At 35.7% G+C, this 26,154-nt stretch overlaps 2 protein-coding genes across 3 annotated transcripts in view; both read right to left on the reverse strand.

The window, feature by feature from the left end:
* Positions 1-26,154, reverse strand: part of LOC134755662 (beta-arrestin-1) — a 298,399-nt gene that overhangs the window by 256,442 nt on the left and 15,803 nt on the right. The window lies entirely within an intron of this gene.
* LOC134755657 (neurogenic protein big brain) overlaps positions 1-26,154 on the reverse strand; it is a 124,760-nt gene that overhangs the window by 90,705 nt on the left and 7,901 nt on the right. For both annotated transcript variants that reach the window (XM_063692188.1, XM_063692189.1), the window contains exon 2: positions 25,945-26,071. In XM_063692188.1, coding sequence (XP_063548258.1) covers positions 25,945-26,071 — 127 coding nt within the window. The remainder of the gene's footprint in view (positions 1-25,944; positions 26,072-26,154) is intronic.

Consider the following 26,154-nt stretch of genomic DNA (forward strand, 5'->3'; position numbering starts at 1 on the left):
ATAACACTACCCACCCACCTAAAAGCGACCTTATAACGCTCACTGTTTGCAAATTTCACATGGTTGCATCCATTCAGTCAGGATTCCATTTTGCATTGTGCACATTGTCTGAGTCACTAAGAGACTAATTAGACCACGCTAAATTTGGTGTCTTAATAATAGCGATCAATCGATAAACGGTTGTGACCCGAGCCCTGTCACCCACGGGGGCCACGGGGCATAGGTTAGTCTTTAAATATCGCCCAGTATAAATAATTAAGAGAATGTAAATTTAGTTTCAGTTGTATTTAGGTACGCAGACTGTACTTACCTACAGACTATATGTGCCATTTTCAACCAAAAAAGTACTTATTGTCGCTTGTCAGTAAGGCGCTATTTCTATATAGCTTCAATTAGAAATCAACCTTATCAACAAGCGACAATGTGGTACCTTTTGGTTGAAAACGTCACATATCTAGTCTTGTATAATATTTAATCTTGGAGTCGCCTTGTCTGTAAATTTTCTGTACAAAACAGTCTTGCCGATTTTTGCGGGGGAGGGGCACGTCAAATGTATGGCTATTTGTACGTAACATACAAATAGCCATGTCAGATAAACGTCAGTCCATACTATAAGTATGACCATTGGGCGAGGTTTTCGACAGAGGGGTAAGCTAAAGGCGACTCCGGTTGTTAAATTCTCTAAGTACAACGTAAATATATAATATGTACCTACTGATAGTACAGATACAATAATATTGGAAGCTTAGAAAAAAAATGTGCTCTACAGCTCTTCACACAAAACATTAGGTAGGTTAGGTACTTATTATTATGCTCTTCATTAAATACAAACCTGCGGGTTTTTGTGAAGTTTAAAGTGGTTGTTAAAGTTAATTATTTCAGTTATATATACAATTTATCATTATGTTTATTAAAGTTATATATACAATTTGTCATTATGTTTATTTCCATGTCAGATATAATCCGTCCAAGCTAACTCTGCAGCGTGTTTGATAGCACAGTGTGGAAGTGTTATTTTAAACATCATCGTTTAAAATAAATTTGACGTTTATGATAACACTTCCACACTGTGCTATCAAATACGATGCACAGTTAGCTTGGACGGACTATATTCAGGTCCAAAAGAGATACCTACCCTGTTTCAGTAATTTCCGATATATTGATACTTACAAACGTTTGTGCGTGGGATGAGGAATTGTGGGCTGACGTGGTTAACATTCCCACGAGCATTAACATCTAATACAATCATAATTATTGAAACTAAACCCGCCATATACCAGCTCTAATAAACCTTGGCTTGTACGTACCGCTATGTACTAGCTTATTTGTTAAAAGTTCCTAACGTAACCGTGAAGCTATGTCTCTTACGACGTTTTAAAAGAGCTTTAGCTTACCGCTAAGGGTAATCCCAGTACATTCCATGCACATAACAGTACGGCGAATATAGCAGGTATTGTCGAAATTAAAACCAACTTGTCTTGACCCTTGTCAAGTATCACGTGGCGTAGCGACCGTGGGTCAATGTAAACTGAATGGAATAGAACAAGCTAAAAATGTTCTAATACAGATTCATGTATTGTATGTGTGTGTAAAATTTCTAGGAGACTTCACCATATAAACCATATTGAAATAAATGGGTTAAATACTTTACAGAAAACTGACATTTTCCCTGTAGATAATATAAAAGTTTGGGTACATTTTCCTGAGGTTCTAATTATACAGATTTTAAGAGGTAGAAGGTTTGAATATGTCTACAAGGGTTCGGCAAGAAAATAAGGCTTTTCACTCCATAATATTGTCTTCGGTTACCGCGATAGTTACTCATGAAATAAAACGGACTGATGGGTTTTCATAAGTTTCATATTATGAAAACCCGTCACCCGTTGACCGCGAAGGCTGTGGGTTCGAAACGTCGAAATGTATTATAAATTCAATATACGCGATATAATCCGTTTTCAGTTTTTTTTTTCACTCCACATCATAATCATAATCATTTATTTCGTAAATGCACATAAAACATTACACGTCAGAAACATTTAAAGAAAGGAAAATACATAAGAAAGACGCATAACCTTAACTCGTATAAAAAATGATAAGATATTTTATATAAGGACTACCACACTGACTGTAATACATAAATCATATACTTAAAAGGTATATTAAGAGTTTGTTACAAATGTTAAAATCAATACTAATACACCGCCTACGTAAAAATTTATAAAATTCAATTTATTTTTATACCATAAAATTACAGCACAAAAGAACAACGCTAAAATAAGCAGGTAACACAGACTGTCCTGCGTGGGACGGAGGCAGGAGGCTATTCAAAGCAGAATTGGGTAGGTAAAGTTTTTTGAAGATAGACAAATTATATTTTTATCCGATAGTATTCGTCATAGCGATCACGGAAATGCAGCTCTTTTATTTTTATTTCGTATTATTTATTGAATATATATTTTTAAGTGACCGAGATGACGTTTGTGAAATTTAACAGCAGATCGCACTAATGCCTGTGCACGTGATTTAATTGATGAGATAGAAAAAAAAAGATGACAAATGTCAGTGTCAGTGTAGGCTATTGTTTGTTGCCATGTGTCTGGATACAGGTTTGCGAGTTCTGCCAAGCTCCGTTCAGGGCCTTTTGAAATATCAACAATTATATCCTGTAATCTATGAATTTGTTCTTCACACTATTGGCAGTCTGTAAATGATTGAAATAACCATAAAATTTATGTAAAATGTAATGACTTTTAGATTTAGATTGTATTGTGTATTAGTTAGATTTTAGGTATAAGCTGTATAATTACTTTTGTGTTTTATGTTTGAGCTGATGGCCAAGTTGCCAATGCTCGTAATAAATGAAAAAAAAAAAAAAAAAATAAATCAGTGTCAGTGTCACTTAGCCTTAGCTGTCATTGCCGAAAAAATAAAAATAACGGCCCAACCTTCCTGTTACCTTGCGTTTTGCGATTTACTGTTATCATTGAGATTTTTGACGACCTCAGCACGACCCAAGGACTTCTGATTCACCACGACATCTGCGAGTATTTGGACAAAGATTGAATCTACTTTCGACAACTTGGCACTGCTTATTGGACAACGTTTTCTTCCCTTACGACGACCCGACCCCTGCGCTGACCCTTGGACTGATAAATTAGTAAATTAAGATCACAGACACCATGGAACCAGAATCTGAAAACGCACGAATGGATCTACAATATTACAGGGATGAACTTCAGTGTTTTGTGCCGTCGTGTAAGAAGCGCAGACGAGACTACCACGTCGGCTTATTTAAGCATACCAAAGTCTTTACAAGCGATTTGGTGCCAAGCATTGGAGATATATTGCCCAAAACGCAACTTATATGTATGTGAGGACCATATCAATGTAAGTATTGTTTATAATAATCTACATATGTGGTATTTTCTATAAAAAGGGACCTTATTATCGATGGCGCTTACGCCATTATAAACGATGCTCCGATATAAATACAATGCTGCGCGACGCTGTGCGGCGTAAGCGCCATCGACAATAAGGTCCCTTTTCATAGAAAATGTCCCATATTAAGATTGTAGTCTTTAATGTAGGTCCTTTTTGGCTACAAAGTTGCCGTGTTCTTTCGTTAACATCATTATTCTTCATTTGTCAAATATTACATATTTTTTACACATTGCTACTGTAGGTATTACTGTCTAAAATCATAACCCTCTAGCTGCAGTTTAAGGAATGCTGTTTAAAAACTTAAAATCACTTTAAACAAGTTCTTTAAGGCTTGTGTAATTAATTTACTCACAACCACCTTGGATCATTTTGTGTTAGTGACAGTATTGAACTTAAGGCTAATAAGTAAACATTTTTAAATGTTATTGAACAAAAGTTTTATCGTCTTCGGTTACCGCGATAGTTACTCATGAAATAAAACTATGAAAACGGATTAACGGATAAAGCCAATCACTCAATCAAGTTTGATAAGCCTCTGGTTCTTGCCAAGGAGAAGCGTTACATACCCAGAATGCTGCGCGAGGCCATTGAGATTAAGAAATATCCAAACTTTAATAGGGAAGATGGCTTTTCTCTACCACCAGCTTGGGATCCTGTAGTCCACCTGATAAAGGAGCAAGCGAGACATAGACTGTAAGACCGTAGTGTTGGATGATGCTGGACATTCTGATGTTTTGAAAAGATGTGTCCCGCCGAGTTTGTTGCCGGTCCCATATTGGGATACCCTCCTACAATTTAGGAGGGAATTAAATCTTCTCGGGTCCGTGGTGTAGGGTTGGAGCCGGCATAGTTTATTTTTATCGCGTATATATATATATCTTTACTTGAAGAATAATTATAGTGTATAACTAGCCTTATGAACCGATTTTGCATGTACAACCAGCCTTAAAGTTTGTAGTCTATGATTGTTCATTATTTTAGTATGTGGGTATTTTTGCATTTTGTAATTTTTCCTCAGTCACCCGTTGACCACGAACGCTGTAAAGAGTTCGAAACGTCGGGATGTATTATAAATTCAATATACGCGATATAATCCGTTTTCATAGTTTTATTTCAAAAGTTTTATCGTTTCAGGAAACTGCTTGCAACTGTTTCTTCGAAAGAGACACCTTCCAAAGCCGAGGTAATACAAACCAAAGTGATCGCCAGCTTGCGGGTACACATGGAACATGTCATACGGCGGTTGAGGGAATCCGCATTCTTGGAACCTCACTCGACTGTAAACCATAATCATGTCAAGTATGTAGATGAAGCCGTTTTGATAGCATGTGCTCTAGTAAACTTGCAAAGCAGTATAATAAAAATCAAATAATTTTTGTCTCGTTTTATTATATAAATCCACAAATGAATATCCTTTTATCATAAACAAACACTTATCAAATAAATCATATAATAAGTATTAGGGGACATCCTACACGAAGATCGACCTAGCCCCAAACTAAGAAATGTTTGTAAGTACAGTCGCCGGCTAAAGTTCTCACAAATATCTGAGCACATCTTTATTGTCAAGGCGTGAGGGTATGTGTTCAGATATTTTTGAGCACATCGGCCGCTCCGATATATCTGATGGTGACTGTACTAAGGGTACTAGGAGACGATATACAACATACCCATATAGATAAGTACATACTCATATACATAGAAAACACCCATGAGTCAGGAACAATATCTCTCTTGATTATTCAAAAACTGATGAGAAAGTTGTATTTTATCCACATGTGGGGCAAAGTAATCAGATGCAAATTTTGAGTTGGTTCCTTAGGTTAGCTGGTGGAATTGACTTTTAAATGATGATTTTGAATGATCATTTGGATTTGGTCTTGTTTGATAGTTAATATTTTCTTCGGGTTGGTGTGGTGAAAATTTTTGTGTTTTACTCGGGGGCAAAATTTGTTTAATCCTCGTGCTTTGAAACCCTTGCAACGCTCAAAATTCCACTTTAAACAACAACTTTGCCCCCTTGTAAAACAAATAACGATTGCTCAACACACAAATACCAGGGGCCCATTTCTCGAACGGTAAGGTACATACCTGCGTCAAACAAGGGCCATTTTAATGCAAATCTAAATATTTTGTAGAAATGAAGAACAAGAATAAAACGTAGGTTATTATAGTACTTAATATTCACTTTATTGACCGTCTGAAAAAGTAATTCACTGTGACCCACTCTCCCCTAATTTGAGATTTAGGTATCACTACACTACAATGATTTGAAGTTTGAAAAAAAAAATACATTCTGAGATTCAGGCATTTAGGCACGAGGTATTCCGTTATAAGATCTAGGAATTTTGGTAAATGGGTAAAATTAAATAAACATTTATAGCGCCCGGCTTCGCACGGGTTACACAAAACCTTAATGTGGGCTGTACACACTCGTTCTCGGCCTGTCTCGGGGTGTCTCGATAACCGATTCTGTGTGCCTTTGGGCACTTATTATAAGACTTTATTTACCAGCTGATGCAGGGCAATCCTCACTATCACATGATGCATCATTGACATTATTATTATTTTCGTCTAAGTGAACGGTCACAATATAATTTTTTTTTTCTTAATTTGGTCTCCGGTACAACTTTAGCCCGAAGAATACATTCTGTGTTGCTTCTTTTTATTTCGACATAGCCTACATTATTTTCCACATATCCGTTCCTTGATGCCCTAAAACAATAAAAAATGAATGAAGTTAAGGTTTAAGGTGTATATGTAGACTAAAAATTGCAGGTAAAATATAAATAACAAAATGTTTAATGTATGTATTTCACTGGTACGTACAGGAGGGCCTTCGCTTCTCTAATTTCGGCGGCATTGTGATAATAATTTAAAATCATAACTAGGTCCATGTGGGGCAAGTTTGTACAATCTGCTCGCATAAACTCGCTCATCCTTCTTGCAAAACTCAGTCCAGGGTCTGCGCAAGGGTCGGGTCGTCGTGAAGGCAAGAAAACGTCCAATATGCAGTGCCAAGTTGTCGAAAGTAGATTTAATCTTTGTCCAAATACTCGCAGATGTCGTGGGGAATCAGAAGTCCGTGGCTCGTGCTGAGGTCGTCGAAAATCTCAATGATAACCATATGATAACACTAAATCGCATCAGAATATGCTTTAGTTATTATTCTGAGGTTATTTTTCGGCAATGACAGCTAAGTGACACTGACAGTTGACTTGACATCGTTTTTTTTTTCTATCTCATCAATTAAATCACGTGCACAGGCATTGCAGTGCCTGATCTGCTATTAAATTTCACAAACGTCATCTCGGTCACTTAAAAAAATATATTTAATAAATAATACGAAATAAAAATGAAAGAGCTGCATTTCCGTGATCGTTATGACGAATACTATCGGATAAAAATATAATTTGCCTATCTTCAAAAAACTTTACCTACCCAATTATCGTGGGAACCACCCTAAACCGTTTTAGTACATATTTGTGTAACCAACAAACGCGCTGTATGAAAAAAACTTTCGTAAACAAGACATTTTGTAGAAAAAAAATGTGTTAATAAACACAGACAAACTTAACACAGTTATCGGTAGTCTGTTCGGAAAGAGAAGAATCGTGGAATTTATAGGGCCCCATACATTCCAAGACTCTTTCTCTTTCCGCACAGACTCTATTGAAAAGTTTTTTCGGCATTTAGAAGTGTTAGCATAGCATACGCGCTAGCTACTGTTATGTTTAGGCACGCTCTGTGGTTTTTTTTCGTCATTATATATTACGCCTATTTTCAAGTCTGAATCAGCTTTCTTTGTTTCGGAAATAACTGCAGAACTAAGTATGAGGATTTTATCAAGCACTACGTGGTAGGTAGGTAATAAATAACGGAATAATGTCAGCGAAACCGATTATTATTTACTTTACAATTTTAGCGCGATACGAGTAGATGCCTAATTTGGAACCTCATGATTATTTATGTAGTGCGGAGTTTAATCCTAAAAACATAAAAAGACAAATATACCTACCTATTCACGCAGTGTTTTTGACTTTTTATCTAATTTATTACATAGAGTAACTTATACTAGAGCGGTACTGTCATAGTAAATTTTGTAACCCCAGTAAATTCACTGCCATCTGTCGACACACTTTAAAACTAAAAATGAAGATTTATAAAAATATGATAGAATGTATTTAAATATAGATAAATGATTTTTTTTATTTGCATTAATTATTTTTATGATTTTGACCCATGTTCTTTCACTGATATGCGTTAAAATTGTTAAATAACAAACGAAACCGTCACCGCCATCTATACGACTGTAGGCCAAAACTAGTAGCGCCCTCTGAACGAGAATCAAATTTTCTTGATTTTCGAGGCACGTTTTTTCCTTAGACTGTATCTATCTATTACGGAGTTATATCTATCTTTGTTTATTAGTACCTATTTAATCTAACATATCGATATTATCGATAACTATCAAAAAAAGGACAGGAAAATTACAACCCGAGCTCAGCCAAAGCGTGTAAAACCCACACACCGCCGTGTTTACACGTGTACTTACAAGTTGTACAACATACTAAATAAATTAAATACTTCATTGGGTTCATTTCATTCACGAATTTCCAATATTTATCCAGCTTGGTAATAAATTTAGAAATTGGGCTCATATACAATTCGTTCTCTGATAAATATTAGCCAGTTACAATAGGACTTCGCAAAGATTATTGTTCATTCTTAAATCTTAAGCTTTTAGACATAGACATAGAACATTTTTATTCAACATCACATGAAATGGCAGAGTTAACAGATAGCGTAATACTTACATAAAAAAAAGAACCACAATTTTTTCCCCTTTTTCACGTAACTCTTTGTGGTACTGTGGTTGCCAAGTAGGGAATGCCATTTGGCATTAAATACGCCATTTCCTGTTGAATTTTGTGTTACAACGTTTAGAATAAGAAATAAACTAATTTTATAAAACGCCTCTTATTTTCTTGTTTACAAAATTTGTAATAGTAATATGGCTGACTGTACTTTTATTATTTAATAATAATGTCTGTATAAATTGGTCTGCTTATACCATCAGAAAACCGGCCAAGTGCGAGTCTGACTCGTGCACGAAGGGTTCCATTACTTATTCTGTGCCATTACGCAAAAAACCGCAAAAAAATCACGTTTATTGTATGGGAGCCCCACTTGAATATTCATTTTATTCTGTTTTTAGTATTTGTTATTATAGCGGCAACAGAAATACATCACTGTGAAAATTTTAACTGTCTAGCTATCACGGTTCATGAGATAGCCTGGTGACAATCGGACAGACAGGCAAGGCAGCGGAGTCTTAGTAATAAGGGTCCCGTTATACCCTTTGGGTACGGAACCTTAAAAAAGACAAGTTACGAGCTCGTAAAGCTGAATCTTGTATTTTACGTAATTTTTGCCATAGTATTGTACCGTGGGAAACCTCCATTACATTTTACAAAACGAAAAAAATTCATCACGCAATACAACCTCATAGTTCTTTGTGCGATAAGTAAAAGAACAAATTATCCTTTTCATACTCAAACATATGACAGGGACAGGTAATTAAGTATAATATCGTGAGAATACCCCGGAATATAATCATCGTGATGTAATTATGTTTATTATGTTCTCCAAACGTAATATACTACATATGAAAGGCCTTCCATTACAACACATTGTTGTTCGCAGGCTTTCGTACTACCTACGTACTTTTTCTTCGCGATTATTGTGACAAATAAATAAAAGTTTTTCCGTTCCAAGCCTCGTTTTCAAAGAGCTATACGATAAGATTTCTCAAAGAAAAATCTCAAACAAAATTTAGGTAGGTATCTTATCAAAAGTGAAAGGAAATATCGAATTAATTAAGAGCTTTTAAAGCTTTCTATTTTATGACTAGGATTACATGTAGGTGGTACACGTGCCTATTTATTGGGCGGTAAAATGACAATCTCCGGGTTTATTTAAATTAAAACCTAGGCTTTCCCCTTATTCATACTTTGTTCAATTTTGTCCCTTTCTAACACAAATGTCGAAATGACAGATAAGGACAAAGGATTATCCAAAGACTGGTAGGCTTGACAAGCATTATGAATAGCACCATTTAGCTAGATCCAAATAAACACATTATTATTTTTACAGTACTTGCATCTGGTGCACCATTAGACCATTACGACACCCTGTGATATAATAAGCACATTACGTAACTACGTCGAAAATTTAAAGGGCCATATGTAGTAGGTACTGTAAACGTTGTGAATAACTATGTAATATATTTTGACGCAGGTCCTATAATAAGACAAGTAGGTACCTGTTGTGTCATAGTTTGCATTAACTTTATCAATAAATGTCAGTAATCAGGATATATGGGGCATTTTCTATGAACAGGGACCTTATTGTCGATGACGCTTACGCCGCACAGCGTCGCGCGGCGCGGCATTGTATTTATATCGGAGCATCGTTAATAAAGGCGTAAGCGCCATCGACAATAGGGTCCCTTTTTATAGAAAATACCACATATTAGCAGAATCGTTTCAACTAATTTCCTAATAAATAGATCCCGATACTCTTGATGAAAACGCTGTACAGTTTCATACAAAGTTACCTATATCACTTCGTATACCAGTAATTCTTATAGCCAACTAAGGACACCGATTTTATTTACTCTTACTACTATAAGCATGATCTACAGTATCGAATAGTTTTTACATTACTCGAGGTCACACTTGTATTTGGTTTGGTTCTCGTAAAACGACGCGTTGGGTCATCAATCGAAGTAAGCACAGTTATCCTTTTAAAAAGGTCATATGTCAACTGATATTTAAGGGCGCAAAAGTCTTTTAGAAGTTACTAGAGTTCAGGAAACACGATCCATCACCGTCGTATCTTTTCGAGTGATTTGAATGGAGCCACGAGATTGAAACAAACCCCAAGTTGGCGGCAATTTGTCTTCGGAGATTAAAACGACAACTAAACAGTAAATAATAGCTATTTATTAAATTCCGCTACCTAAAGGTGGTTTGGAAGTGATCGCTTTTTAGCGATAAAACCGCCTGTTGTTTCACCTCTTCTTTTCTGTATTCTTTGTAAAGTTTTCTGTAATAAAGAGTATTTGTGTTGTAACCTTGTAGGTACTAAAAGAGTCGTTATCCTTCTATAGGTAATCGATAGTTGCAGGTCCGTTAAGGTCCGAATCGATTTTTTATCATTTGACGTTGTTCTGTAACATGACAGCTGTCAGCGCCATTTTTAAAGTTAATTTAGTTCGTTAAATTTAAAATCGTTCGGCGTACTTAAACATTGTTATGAGAAGATTAGAGATAACTAAACATAAATAATGGGCAGAAATTACAAGATAATTGTTATACCTACCAAGATAAGGGTTTTATTGTTTTTGTAATATAGTTAATTGCCACACACCTGCACGGAGAGATGGATAATTTAATAGCTACTCCGCCACCCTAGTTTCTTACAACACTGCTGTTTGGCTCAAAATTCTCGTAACCAGGCCATAAAATCCATAAAAAAATACATTTCTGTTTTAGTACCTGTGGGTATCACACTGGCGCCACAAACGCCACATCCGGAATGAGTGTGTTAACTATGTAGAACCTTAAAGACACAAATTTACACACACTATTCAAATAAGTAGGTACGTATGTGCTGCTAGTCAAAATTTAATCAAGATTAGTCTAACTTATTTTTCAGTATTTGAAGGTGTTTTGAGTACGAACCTAGTACTTAGTACAAAACACTAGGAATATGACGACATTCGCAGATTGCACTGTATTTTTATTAACCTAAACCTGAACTAGTAATTATTTCTTAATCACTATTATAGCTAATAATTATTAACCCCCTTAAAAAATACCGTCATTTTAAGATACGAGTACTTAAGTAGATTACTTACCGCTTCCTCTCATCGTTGCATTCAACGGAACGTCCTAATGAATACTTTTAACACCACATTCTCGCTTTCCTTATTCCCAAGACTTAAAGTCCACTTTAACCAAGATAATCAACACTTTTGTTTTTTTTTATATGTCTACACGTGCTGCATGCACGTGCATGTCGCTTGCCATCTGCCAAAGTTCAGTGCACCACGTCTTTGAAAAAATATACTTTTTAATTTTCGACACACCATAGACAGCCGTAGAAGCTCGCTTTTATTTCTTCTATTATTTTAGGTTGAAACTTAATACGCTTCCATTCCATATTTGAATATTTCTTTTAGTGACTTCATAAGAAATATGAAATCAATTTTATAGTGTATTTAATTTAGTTAAAGGAAATGTTATTGTAATGTAATGTGAATTGCTTGATGAAATAAAATCTAAAACTAGAATTTAAAATACTAAACAGTATCCGAATGAACCGAATTTTAATAAATAACTCGTAAGTATATACAATATAGTATACAGTTTGGGCAGATAATTGCCAAAAATACTTTACAAAGTCGGCGGAGTGCAACCAATTCTCAGGTATAATTTTGTTTCCAATAGACCTTTCATATAATGCGTGAGGGTGGTATAGTCAGTCGCATTATATGGTATACTTTGTTGCTACACGGTTGCTACTTGTAAAAACGAAAGAACATAAAATCTTGGTACTTTTAATAGTTCTTACGGCGTTCTTGAATACGAAGTAGTAAAAACAGCCTTTTTCTGGCAATCGACATAAAAGGTCATCTACAATAGGCAGGTACTGAATAGTGTGAACAGTGAATGTAGTGTCAGACGTAAAGAAAGTGTAGCAATAAATTTTGCCTTTTTATTGAATCCTTTATACCTAGGTAATTTATACTTTTTTTCTATTATTATAAACTTTGTTTATTGTTTAAACATCAAACATATATTATTCAGCAAATAGGCCACAGGGGCACTTTTACATGTCAATTTTTACAAGCAATAAAATTAACCAAATATGGAATCATGCAATGAACAAATATTTGAACATCCTAAGAAAAAAATAATTATAATATAAAAAAGTAAATGTAAGTAATCATCATCATCTTCCTAGCGTTGTCCTGACATATTGCCACAGCTTATAATAGGGACCCTGTGATAATGACTTGACCACCCAATCCTAATAATTGGCACAGGCATTAGTTTGTACTGAATTGTATATGTATGTGTAATATTGCAAAATAAAACTCGTTAATTGCACAAAAACCGTTGAAACGTCAGTATTGACAATCACAAATTTAATGTCGCTATGGCAATAAACATGACAATCGCTTGACAAATGACCGCGCCGCCCCAATTTATCGAGCAATATTGTCGATAACACTTCGGGTGCTTTATCGACATCGAGCTCATCGACATTTTCTTTATTACCACGTCGGTGGCAAACAACCATACGGCCCGCCTGATAGAAAACTTTTTTAAGAATCCCATTCTGTAGCGGTTAGCCCAACGTACGGTACAGTCAAGGGCATAAATATATATACATTCCCAAAGTTAAAAAAATATGTGTACGCTCTTACACCTTAGACAATAAAGTCGTGCTCACATATTTATGAGCCATTTGACTGGATCGATATTTTTGCCTTTGACTGTACCAGGGATCGGATACGGAAACCGGTATTTTTTCGTTCATTGTTAATTATTTACTTTCTAATTGGGCAATCTTATAATACGAAGTCGTTACCTAAAAACACAACTGAGTCCTAGGAGTATAAAATAATTTGAAATATATGGTTATTTCGAAGTTTTTGCCAAAAACCGGTTCCGATCCCTGGTGGGTACACGACCTGCGGCCCGCAGGGCTTTTGTAGGTGGCCCGCCAGATCATCCTGCCTACATACAATTAGGTACATAATTATCCTTGTCGTCCGAACGTCACCTTTAAGCAAATTCACCTTACGGCCCAGGGCCATAAAAGAAGGTTAAATATGGGAGCTCATTCACAGACGCATTTTATTTATTTATTTTATTTTATTTATTAAGTACAGCGACATCGTATGTATTACATATTAACGCACATATTACGCATATTACGCATTAACTTAAAATGAAAAAACAGCTTCAAGAAAGAAGCAATTTTTATTCAATAAACGAAACTCAAAGGCGTTCAATTACTTGCTGATTATACATAGGTAAGTTGAGCGTTTCTTTTTTTTTTGCCTTTTTTTTATGTGACCTGTTTTGCAACTTTTGTGTTAAGTATTTCTACTCAGAATCACGAACTCTTTCGATACTAATGGAATAAAAAAATGTCCCAAAGTTTTTTCCTATTGTGTTACCATTTCCCCATATACTTTGTATGGTGGTAACAAAAAGGAAAGTTTGAAAAATTTATGGAAATTTTGGGACACTTTTTTTCTCCTATAAGGATGAAAAGGACTCGTGGTCCTGACTAGAAATAACACAAAAGCGGCAAAAAAGGTCTCATAAAAAAAGGCAAAAAAAAAGAAACACTCAGTTATGTGTTACATAATAACAATGTACAGTCTGGCAAAAAAGAGTAGAAATTAAAAAGTGGCAACACTGTAGTGTCCCTTTCAAATCAATCTAAGAAAAACGGAACGACACTACAGTGTTGCCACTTTTTAATTTCTACTCTTTTTTGTCAGACATTTATCTCATTAAATCTGAATGTGTAAGAAATCCGCACAGGCTATATGTTACATATACACCCGTGTTACGAAGTTAAAACAACGCATATGTTGCCCGCAGTCTAATTAATTATACGCCTCTATCACAATTCACGCCACACGACGGTTCAGGAACAGAGGCAGTATCTTAACTGTATATACATAGGTTACAAATGTTACAATAGCTGATGTCAAAAATGATTGCGTACATTATTATTATTATTATTGTAAAACCTTTTGACTTGTAACTTTTAAAGGTGTAACTCTTTGACATCTGTTTTTGGCATCGTGAAGCGCGACGTGAAGCTCAAGATGTATAGAAAGTATAAGTATTTTTTTAAACAACATCGGTGGCAAACCAGCATACGGCCCGCCTGATGGTACGCAGTCACCGTAGTCTATGGACGCCTGCAACTCCAGAGGTGTTATATGCGCGTTGCCGACCTTTTAAAAACCTGTACACTCCTTTTTTGAAGAACCCCATACCGTAGACGATCGGGAAAACCTCGGAAGGGAGTTCATTCCACAGCCGGAGCGGCAGCGGGAGGAAATTCCTAGACGTTATCGATGTCAGTTTTGACACTGTCAGTGACTCATGGTACGGGTACTGATTATTTGATTATTTAATCAATGGGGTTGGCCGGTCGAAATAATTAGCAGAGGGCGCCAGCATAGCTTGCCCTGTCAATCCCTAGAATTGTGTCAATTTTTTGTTTTTGGATGCCAGCCCTTTAGCCAAATCTCATAGAAAAAGGGACAAGCTATGATGGCGCCATCTCTGCAAACCTTTGACAGTTGCCAACCCCATTAATAATAACTTTTTTTAAATGTTTTTTTTAGCTAATTGTGACCAGGGAGGGAGGAATGTTTGAATAAAAGTTCGGTAAAGTTAGATACTGGCGGATAGATTTGTGACCATTCCGGCTATCGACAAGCTATTTAGTACGGACTAATCACCCCGCATGGGATCAATAGTAGCTTATTGTAAGATTGTTCTTATGATAACACGACTTCGACTTCGTTCGCGTGGATCTAATATTTTCCTTAACCTATTTAATCGGGATGAATTTATAAAAGCACTGAAATTCGTTTTTTTACTTTCCAATAGATATTTTGTGTTCCTACGAATTTCAAGTCCCTATCTACTCAAATCGTTCCCGTTACAAACTTTCAACCCCTTTAGGGGAATAATTTTAAAAAACGGTGAATTTACTTTTCTTGTCTTGTAATATAGTGCCTTACTACGAAATTTTAAGTCCCGCACTCAAAAAAATATTTGATCCCCATACAAAATGTCAACCCCTTTTTCACCCCCTTAGGAGATGAATTTTTAAAAACGCTGAAATTAATATTCTTGATTTAAACTTTCACGATTTTAACTCATTATTATTCACAATGACGGGACTTAATCGCGTCGGAGGTAAATTTTAAAACTTATTTTACGCGATTAAGTCCCTTCGTTGTAAATAATAATTAATATTCTTGTATTTTAATAAAATACCTTTTTACGAAGTTTTAAATCCCTAGCTTAAAATAAAACATAAACCCATTTAAACTTTCACCCCAGATTTTAACCCCCTTAGAGGTTGAATTTCACAAAATCGCTTCTTATCTCTTGTACACATTATAAATGTAATCTGGTGTGCTAATTTCGTCTTTCTATCTTTTGTAGTTTCGGCTCTGCGTTGATGAATCAGTCAGTCAGTCAGGACACACGCATATAGGTATTATATATAGATTGTCCTCTCTGCTGCCCTCCTAAACTAAAAGGCGGTATCTCAAAAACAAATTAAATTAAGGTACATATTTTTGCATTCAATTTTCATTTGAGATACCACTTTTTAGCTTAGCAGGACAGTGAGGGTACATTATAAGATAAGATAAGATAAGATAAGATAATAATTTATTTCATTTCAATCTTAGTTGGTAAATACATAGTGGTCGAGTCCTCCTATTAGGTATGAAGTACCTGTATCAGGAGACCGCGCTCTTCCAGAATTACATTTTTTTTTAAATCTATACTAAGAGAAGTAAATAAAGTTAACATTAACATTATAAATTTATAATGAATTAACTAGTTTGCCAAATTAACGACTACATTTACATTTATTAATTTTACATATTTACATAGCTAAAATTATTCTTACATATCTATTTTAATCATCGTGTGAGTGCATGCGCGCGCGCGCGCGTGTGTGTGTGTGTGTGTGTGTGTGTGTGTGTGTGTCGTTTTATTTTAAGCTTTTATTTACGAATTATATCTTCAGTAGCTTTATAGTCAAGAGCACTTAACCATTTAATTATTGCTTTTTTACATTCATAGTTATTTAGCGAGTGTATATTAAGTTCCTTATTTATCATGTTATATATGACTGCAGATTGAACCTCGTATTGCCTCCTTGCAAAGGCTGATTTACATCTGGTCTCAGGTACAACTCTGTGATTCCTTCTTTGGGTTAGTAAATTGAGATTAAGCGGTGTAGAGCTGTGGAGTTTTAAGGTCGCAGAGGTTATGTACAATTTACGCATACTAAGTGCCTTACAGTGTGCGTACAGTTCTGTAGTGGGGTATCTTCGAGGCTTGAAGTACATAGTTTTTAGTAAGTACCTCTGCCCTCTCTCTACTTCCAGGTATTTAGTTTTGTCTGCGGCTCCCCAAACTGGTATGCAGTACGACATCATAGATTGCGCTAGCGTTGTATATATTTGTTGTAAAAGAGTTGTATCGGCTACATGTCTTAAGATTTTAAATAACCATACTAGTTTTCTTATGCGGGCAGTTATGTATTCTATATGTTCTATGTGTATTATGCTTGGTGAAAAACGCTTCTATAACCACTTACGACTTTCCTTTCCTTAAATAAATACCGCAACTTCAAAATCTCGATTGTAATTTAAGAATTAGTTCCATATACACGGTGTTTCATGACCCACTGAAAACCTAAAAACAGTTACTTATCGATAGGAGAATCGATTGCGCTATATTTTAATGGGGGTAATTTTTTTACTATTTTTTATTATTTTTACATGCTCAGTCTACAAGTTTGTAATGCAACAATATCAATAACTAGCATTTGACACGTTATTTGTCAATGAGCAACACCATTAACTGGCTATTGGTAAACCTTATCTCGTTGCAGTAAGTAAGGTATGCAAATGGTCAGTTAACAGTGTTTACGATGGTAACTAGCAATTGTTTCATCATCTTCCTCGCGTTGTCCCGGCATTTTTGCCACGGCTAATGGGAGCCTGGGGTCCGCTTGGTAACTAGCAATTGCTTGATGTCACTAAAACGACGAAGTATCTTGTGTAGAATTACCAGTCGAATAGAATTGTTAAGAAAACTAAACAACGAATATTATTTTAAATATTTATCGGATTAAAGAATAAATATTCCGAGTTTAAAATTAAAAAAATCTGTTGGGGTGTCTCAGGTTGTCAGTGGCTCAAGTAACACCGTGTATATTTTAAACTTATCATAGTGAAAGCAATTCCAATATTTCAACCAAATCCTACAACTCAACGAGCGGTTTCGTCGAGATTGCTAAAACATTTATGCGTTCAAATCGATATCAAATTGAAATACCCACACAAACGAATGGTATGTTGAAACAGAGAAATTCCCGTCGTACAACAAACAGTTCCGATATTTTGCGCTTAAAAGAATAAACATGGCTTTCAGTTTTTCATATCTGGCCTCCATCCAAAACATATATCGTATTTTGATATGAATCAATTTCCTAAAATTTGTAGGTTACATGTAGTAAGGCGCCATTTATTTATTACGTATGGCAATTTAGGGGGGAGGGGGGTCGACCGTGGCTTATTTTTACTTACAGGGGGTGGGCGGGAATCTTGATAGTTCTTACGTAAGATCACAAAAATGCGCAAGTAAAGATTATACTTCGAAAAAGCGAGTGCATTCGTGCGAGTGCGCCAAGGAAAAACAATAAAATAAAGCCAAAGTTGATTATTGCCAAAAAAAAACTATTTTGTACTTTTGCAAATACAAAATAAATTTCCTAAAATTGTTTCTTTGAAAATCTAAATAAAAACAAAATCATTTTTCCTTCAGATTCTTACGTAATAAATATTAAACAGGGGGGGTGGGGGTCGGCTATCCTTATTTTTTCTTACATAGCGGAGGGAGGGGGTCAAAATCTGGCAAAAATCGTATCGTAATCTTTACGTAATAGATGAATGGCGCCTAATAGTATGTAGATATAAAATAGATAATAGATATGAGAATTAATTATCATATCAATCATACTTGCTGTTTTCAATTAACGGCTAAGAACGTTTTTAAAAGGTTCGATCCTATATCGGATGCCGAATACGACCTCAAAGAAGTAAAATGTAGAAAACTGCCTTTTCATTTTTATAGGGTTCCGTACCCAAAGGGTAAAAACGGGACCCTATTACTAAGACTCCGCTGTTCGTCCCTCTGTCCGTCTGTCACCAGGCTGTATCTCATGAACCGTGATAGCTAGACAGTTTAGATTTTAACAGATTATGTATTTCTGTTGCCGCTATAACAACAAATACTAAAAATAGAATAAAATACATATTTAAGTGGGGCTCCCATACAACAATGACTTTTTGCCGTTTTTGCGTAATGGTACGGAACCCTTCGTATGCGAGTCCGACTCTCACTTGGCTGGTTTTTATTAATTAATTTAATCAATGATTATCGGTCAAAAGAAAACATTAATGCAAAAATTAAAGGACTTCATGCCATGGCACTTTCTAGCTTTTAATTATCTTCCTCCAAGGATTCTCCGACATCCGATATTAAATCGGACAATGTGAAAACGCTCTTCAAGACGGTTACAGAAGAGAATTACTAAGCTAACCTTTGTGCTCAAACGGTGCATTCTGACGCTTAACCGGGTCCGGAATTAATCGGTTCAGCCCCGATTGGGTAAAGTAATCGCATCTCCAACTGTAGCTTCATTGCGTACTATCATGTTCCCGTGTCTATTGTACTATCGAATAACTTGATCCCTGACCTGACCCACGATGAAGGGTTCACATTTACTACGTATAGACATAGTATATAATATACAAGTAGTTATAGACGCGCCATCGCCACCGAGCGACCGGGGGGAGGAGAAAGAATAACCAAGATAATATAAAATTTGGGCAGCATAGGATTTTTTCTCTTTCACCCTTATAAATTTCGGTATTTCGCCATCGCCTCCTACCTATGATGCCAATGCCACCCGGTCGGTGATAAGGACAAAGCATGGCACTATTTTTTCTTCCCTCTTACAGGAATCGCAATAAGACTATATTTCTCTATCAAAGAGTGTCAGGCCCTTGTCTACGTCATTGCTGGCATTACATTGTTAAAAAAGTACATATAAATTATTATATGATACTTAGTGTTAAAACGTTCTAAAGTAAGTTTCGCTCATTTACTTGAAATGAGCGAAACTAAATGTATAAACAACAGTGATGAATACAAATAAGTAGAGTCGGATCAGCTAACTCAGCGTGGCGAGGGCGTTTGTAATAACAAAGTGTAGGAATGTCATCATTAATGTCAAATTTCTATGAAATTTGACTTTTTTGGGTCAGAATCCTTTTTTTGTCCCCAAAAAATGTGACGGAGTGGAGCTTTTTGTATGAGATGCAATTTAGTTTTAAATTTTTCTCATGTAAAATTTAATCTACAGCTTGAAAGACATGCGATAGGACTCGATTTATTTTATTTATTCGATAGAAGACGGAAAAACAAGCGTGACAGAGTGGTCAGAAACAAGACAACGAAAATATATTTATTCATTTATTCTATATTAAAATGTTACATTAAATCAAACAGAAAAGTGCCGTGAAACCCTATCCGGGTTTGTATCGACACTGCATTCGTGGATACATTTTACACTTAACCCTTGATTTAATTTTGACCCTTTTAATGACACCCACGCACTTTGGTCTATTCAAGTTGTTCAGTTAGCTCAAACGGAATTTACGTATGTAGATATCTAGTTAATTTAATCACAGCTAAAATATCTGTATCAATACGAGTACAATCGCCATAAAGTTAACGCCTGTTGAGCATGATTGTTACGATTTATCCGAGACATTTTTAATTCAATTCATAACTTCGGCTTAACAAATTTTAACTGTTGTAGCTGGGCCCAGTTCACTGAGATTTTCCTCGCTTTTCTGACACGAAAATTTTTGCTGCGGGCTCCGTGTCGTAAATATTCTGGTATTTCATAATTAAAGGTGAAAATTTAATACTTCTATATCTCAAACTGGAATTTCAATTTCTTCATTCCATTGTTTTTATATTTAGCCACAAAATAAAATACACGGATCACTTTATTTCATATCATGGTAAATTAAATGGTGTAAAGAAAAAATAATAAGATTTTCTTGAGGTTACATATTATGCTGTTCTAGAATCCAATTAGCATGTATGAATTTATCACTACACCTTACAAAACAAGATCCACCTGCGCGTAAAACTACTGAAAGGATTTTCATGCGGTTTTCACCTATCAATAGTGGAATGAAACCAATGACGATAGGTATACCTACCCTACGTAATAAATATAAAGGATATTTTGAATCTCATTTTTGTCCTCAATTGTAAAATTCTTAATCCAGGTATATAAACCTGAATCTCATTTTTGTCCTCAATTGTAAAAATATTATTCTTGTTAACTCGCATGACATAAAAATGTACATCTGGTCTCCCGCGATACAGGCCTAGCCTAGTGCGGGGACTCCTGGAACCTCCGAATGTCAATTCAGTTATGCACCAACTCTTTTCTGTAACGTGTGATATGTACTTACTATGTACTACAATTGTATTCGTTCTGTGCAATAAAAACATTTTTTTTTTTATCTTATTTATATATCTTATTTAGTAAGCTTCTTTCCATCCTCCTCTGTGTGGTCTGGATTTTATTTTCGGTCTTGCGATCGTAAGTCCAAGTTTGACAGCCATAGGTGAGACATGGCAAAATGTCTGTGTCCATAACAACTTTCTTCGATGATAACGGGATACTATTAGATGTTAATACTTCTTTATGGGACCAATATTTCTTCCACGTTATGGCTATTCTTCTGTCTACTTCTTCTATATTATATATTCCTAAATTAATGTAATTGATATCTACTGCTTTTATTAATTAATATTATTCCTAAATTAATGTAATTGATATATAGCATGTAAGGTTATAAATCGATATATCTCTTTCACTGCATTCAATCTGTATTCATATATATCTTATTGAATGTCTGGCCCGCATATATTCTAATTTATCGCTCGAATTTAACTTATTGACTATTCTTTAGCGCACGAAATTAATAAAGGGATCACATTAACCATCTTACAAAACCAATTATAACACATAAGCTGAAGCTCATTTTGAACTGAATCACGTAGATGCAAATGCATCCAGGGTTATAAGTTCGCCATCTTGAATACATTAAGGCCCTATTAAGTTTCAGTGAACCATGCCATAGTTAGCAGTTAGCACATAATATGGATTGAATTTCAACGTGGGAATGGTTTCAGAATAATTCACGACAACTCACGAGGCGGCTGACCCTTAATCCCGCTCCAGACTACGCGGCGCGAAGCCGCAAACGCGAGTGTGGAGTATCGGCGGCGACAGGATAACGCTCGATGAAAAATTCTAAGCGGTTAAAAGGTTGAGAGGGCCTGCTCTTACGCAACGCAAAATTGTAGTTTTTTTATTTAACTTTTACGCATTTTAATCAAGGGAAAATGCCATGAATAAAATCACACGGAAATTAGGATATTTACAAGGGCAGATTCCAACGAAAACATTAGAGTTGGCTTGATAAAAAAATCACAAAAACTATTTTTTATTTATTTTATGTTGTATTAGGTATCGTTACCCTGCATACCATAGCAGTACGTTTTACTATAAAATAGGTACCTAGTGATATTCATAGCCGCAGGATCTGACAAAGCGAGAGGTGCCAGAAGTGTAATTTCAGAGTAATCGGCCATATTTTCCGTCGAAACTTTCGCCTTTCGCAGCGCCAAATCTTTTGTCACCTTCTGATTTCACATATTAAAAATCCACGCAAAGCGCGGACAACAGCTGGTTTTATATGTATGTATCGCCCACACTATTAACTGACAGTTCATAAATCTTATTACAAAAGGCATTAGGTCCAGCGCTGGACAGTTAAGAGTATAACTGTTGCTGTTTGTATATACGTTCCGGATGTAAAAGATTCAGAAAGATTTTCAACTTCACTGAAACAGTTGTATAGCGTTATGTGGTTTCATAAATGTTTAATGTTTTCTTAGGAAGTTTTCGCTTGGACGAGTCGAGAACGAGTAGGTACACAGAATAATAAAACAATGGAAAAATAAATGTTGACTTGTCAATGGGGTCAAAGAGCAACTGTTTTTGAATGCAGAACTGGTTATTTTTTTTTCGATTAATTCAAGCAAAATTGTTTTAAAGTATACTACGTAGGTACGTACTCGTCCGTACAAAAAGAGAAAATGTATTACCACTTCTAAATATTTTCCATTCTCCATGATTTTTTAGTACGTTATTGACACGATGAACAACTAGGTTATAGGTTTTCCTTTTTTCAAAATTTGCAGTACAAAAAAAAACAATTTAAAAAAAAGCGAAACCTATTAACCTATAGTATATTATGCTGAAGCGATCGACATCAAAATCAAAGGGATTTGTTAAGATTTAGTTAGTGAAAACCGTTTTTTCCCGAAATTGAATTTTCATAGAAAAAGTACCGTTATTTCGTTATTTTTATTTATTTTATTTATTTAATAAAATATAGAGTATTCTTACAATAATCATAGCCCCGCAAAACTCAATAAAGAGTTTGACTGTGGGGTCATCAATTTTATAGTAGTGCAATTACTACAAAATATTGAGGTAGTGTATTTTTAACATAGATTTAAATTTAGACTTCTTATTTTCACATCTTATGGCTACGGGCAAAGTATTAAGCAAATATGGAATTCTTTTCCTAAGGGTTCTATCCCCGTAGTAGTTATTAATTCTAGGAACGCATAGTTTGCCTGAAGTCACAGCCTTTGTGATGTAAGTGTGATTAACTGGTGTTAATGCATCCTCTGAGCTAAGCTCCTGCCGGCCATGGTTATTGATCGCAAGTAGGTATTTATGTTTTAAACTGACAGGTAAGGATCGCAAAGCTATTCTTCCCTCATAAGTAGGGCGAATAAGATAAGCACCCAACAATTTGTCGAATTGATCTGTCGATCGCAAATAAATTAGTCCTTCATCAGGGTTGCTTTTCTACTATAATTAGAGACATTGTCTCTAAAACAGTAAGTTATGCCAAAAACTGCCGATAAATAGACAAGCCGCCGATTTGTGTTCCCATTACAAAAATGTAGCCTAAAAATGAAATTAGCAGCTGGCATCTGGCGCATCGTAGACTGTAATTACCAGCGTCGCTGGTTGCATTATGCAGTTGTTGGCGAATATAGCGCTGAGCACGAGCTGAATACGCTAAAATTGATCTAAATTAAATTCTATGACGAAAACAGCGTTTTATATCAGGGGTTTACACCCAGAAAGCAGTATTTAAATAATTGAGGCGTTAAGGTCAATATTAATAGCAGGAAATTCGAATGTCGAAGTTAATCCTTTACAATTTCCCTCTTGCATTTTATCGAGTTAAGTATATGTGTCGTTTTCAAGCAAATGGTACCACATTGTTGCTTGCCACAAGGGCGCTGTGACAGGTTATTCGTATAAGGATACAAGCAAATTTCGTCCTTATAGCAAGCGACAATGTGGTACCTTTTGCTTGAAAACGTCACATATAGATAATAATTAGCGTGTAGAAATAGGTGTTGAGTAGATTCAACACCTATTTCTACACGCTAATTACTTATCGTCACTTTTACCTAATGTTTCTAAAGACGTGTTGCCATAGTCTTTCACTAAAATTTTGTATGATTGATATGAAATTTCGGTTGGTATACTTGGTATGGTAACCAACTTGGTTTGAATTTTGTATTAATCATCTTCATCAACAAGTAGAAGTGAAGTGTACAAGGCGAAATATCTAGAATCTCCGAGCACAAAGCATTTCACAGGCTTCGTGATGGGGGATGGGGGTGTTGGAGTGTATAGAGTAGCGTTATTCAGGCAAAATAGAGACAATAGATGTCGATCTCGGATGGCGGAGAATGCCTAGGAAACTTAACCAACCAAATGTCAGAGAGGATTACATAAGCATATATAACTTAAGCTCATTTAAGAGCTTATTAAATGAGGTTAAGGTGGTTCGCTTTCCATACAAAAAACAATTGCGTTTTAAAGTCATAACACACTATTACTACATAAATATGTGCGCATCTATCTATCTATATATTATCCTGAACTCAGATTTTTCTTCCTTTCTTTGGTAGTTTTTGCTTTGTTTTTCCTTATCATATATATTTTTGATACATTTTTCTATTTTTGTTATAATATGTCTCTAAGTTCAGTGTGCCTCCTGGCAAAGGCCTCCTCTAACTCCTTCCATTGCTTTCTATCATTCGCTACTCTTCTCCAGTTTGGACCAGCTGTCAGTTTGAGTTCGTCTTCCCACCTCTTGTACTGTCAAGAACTCAAGACAGTACAAGAGGTGCGCATCTATCTACTTTCTAATATTCGTTTGCGCTAAATTGATAGTAAAACTTTGTTTTATACAGAAATCACGTAAAAAACGTTATTTTGGTGTTACATTAATACAAAATACGTTTTTTGCGTAATTTCTGAATAAAGCAGTTTTTCTATTAATTTAGCGCAAACGAATATTCAAAAGTTGATAGATGCGCATCACATATTTATGTAGTAATAGTGTGTAATGACTTAATAAAACGCAAATGTTTTTTGTATGGAAAGCGAACCACCTTAACCTCATTTAATAAGCTCTTAAATGAGCATAAGCGCTTGAAAGCAGTAAACTCAAGAAAACAGCTGCACTTGCCAGAGCTATTATTTCCAAAGCTAAATAAAAACCAGTATAGTATGATCTGATGCTACATATAGTTATTAAAGATATGGGGTCACACTTATACTAGGTTTCCTGAGATGCAGCGACCGAATGAACAGTAATTTTGTAGCGGAAACGAGTAAGCCGGCAATTGAAGTTGGTATTGTGTTGCAATCTAAGCTAGCGCTCTGAGATTGCTGTGCTAATGCTTAGTAAGTTAGTAACATTGATTATATAACTGTTTTGTTATTTCTACACGTGTTTATTGCGCTGAAATGTTATTTTGATGGTTATAGCGTTAGGCTAACATATCGTTAAATGCTAATTATCACTTTAACTGGATTTTTAACCTTTTGGACGGCAAGATTGCCAAGAACGCTTAGTTGTAGCGGGTAGGAATAGCAGATTCAGATTCAAATAATCGAAGGTTTCGAATAGATTGATCTGATATGAAGATAATCATCGATTATATAGGTATATGTAGTTCCTTTAGAAAAATATCGAATATTTAATACTCCCTATTTAAAACTTGGAGGATATAACCTAACGGAGTAGCCAATAACAGGCGTTCCCCTCTGTAGAAACTCTATGACCAACCAATGGTCATACACATTGTATGGACTGACGTTTATTTGACATGGCTATTTTTACGTTACGTATACATGACGTGCCCCTCCCCCGCAAAAATCGGCAGACTGTTTTGTACAGAAAATTACAGAGAAAGCGTCTCCATTAGGTTATATCCTTCAATATTTAAAAATTGGCAGACAATCGATTCGTTCTTTCGATACCCGGGTTGGGTATCGAAATGTGTGTGCTGTCATCGTTGTAAAAGGCTGTAACCTATAACTATATGCATCAGTACAGGCTGCCATATCTCTTCCCCTAGGGTCTCCTTAGGATCTAAAACTCACCCTAAACTCGCAGCAGCTCCGGCTATAGCTCCTCCGCACTGCGCGGCTACATACAGGATCGCGCGCAACGGCGACACGCGCCTACGCACGCAGAGCGCCGCCGATACCGCCGGGTTGATGTGTGCACCTGGAACACAAACGAATTTATATTCAAAATGTTCTGTTTAGGTGAAGAGTGGCTGAGGTATTCAACCTAAAGGCAATAATCAA

Source organism: Cydia strobilella, chromosome 3 (genome assembly GCF_947568885.1).
Source record: "Cydia strobilella chromosome 3, ilCydStro3.1, whole genome shotgun sequence".
NCBI classification, from domain to species: domain Eukaryota; kingdom Metazoa; phylum Arthropoda; class Insecta; order Lepidoptera; family Tortricidae; genus Cydia; species Cydia strobilella.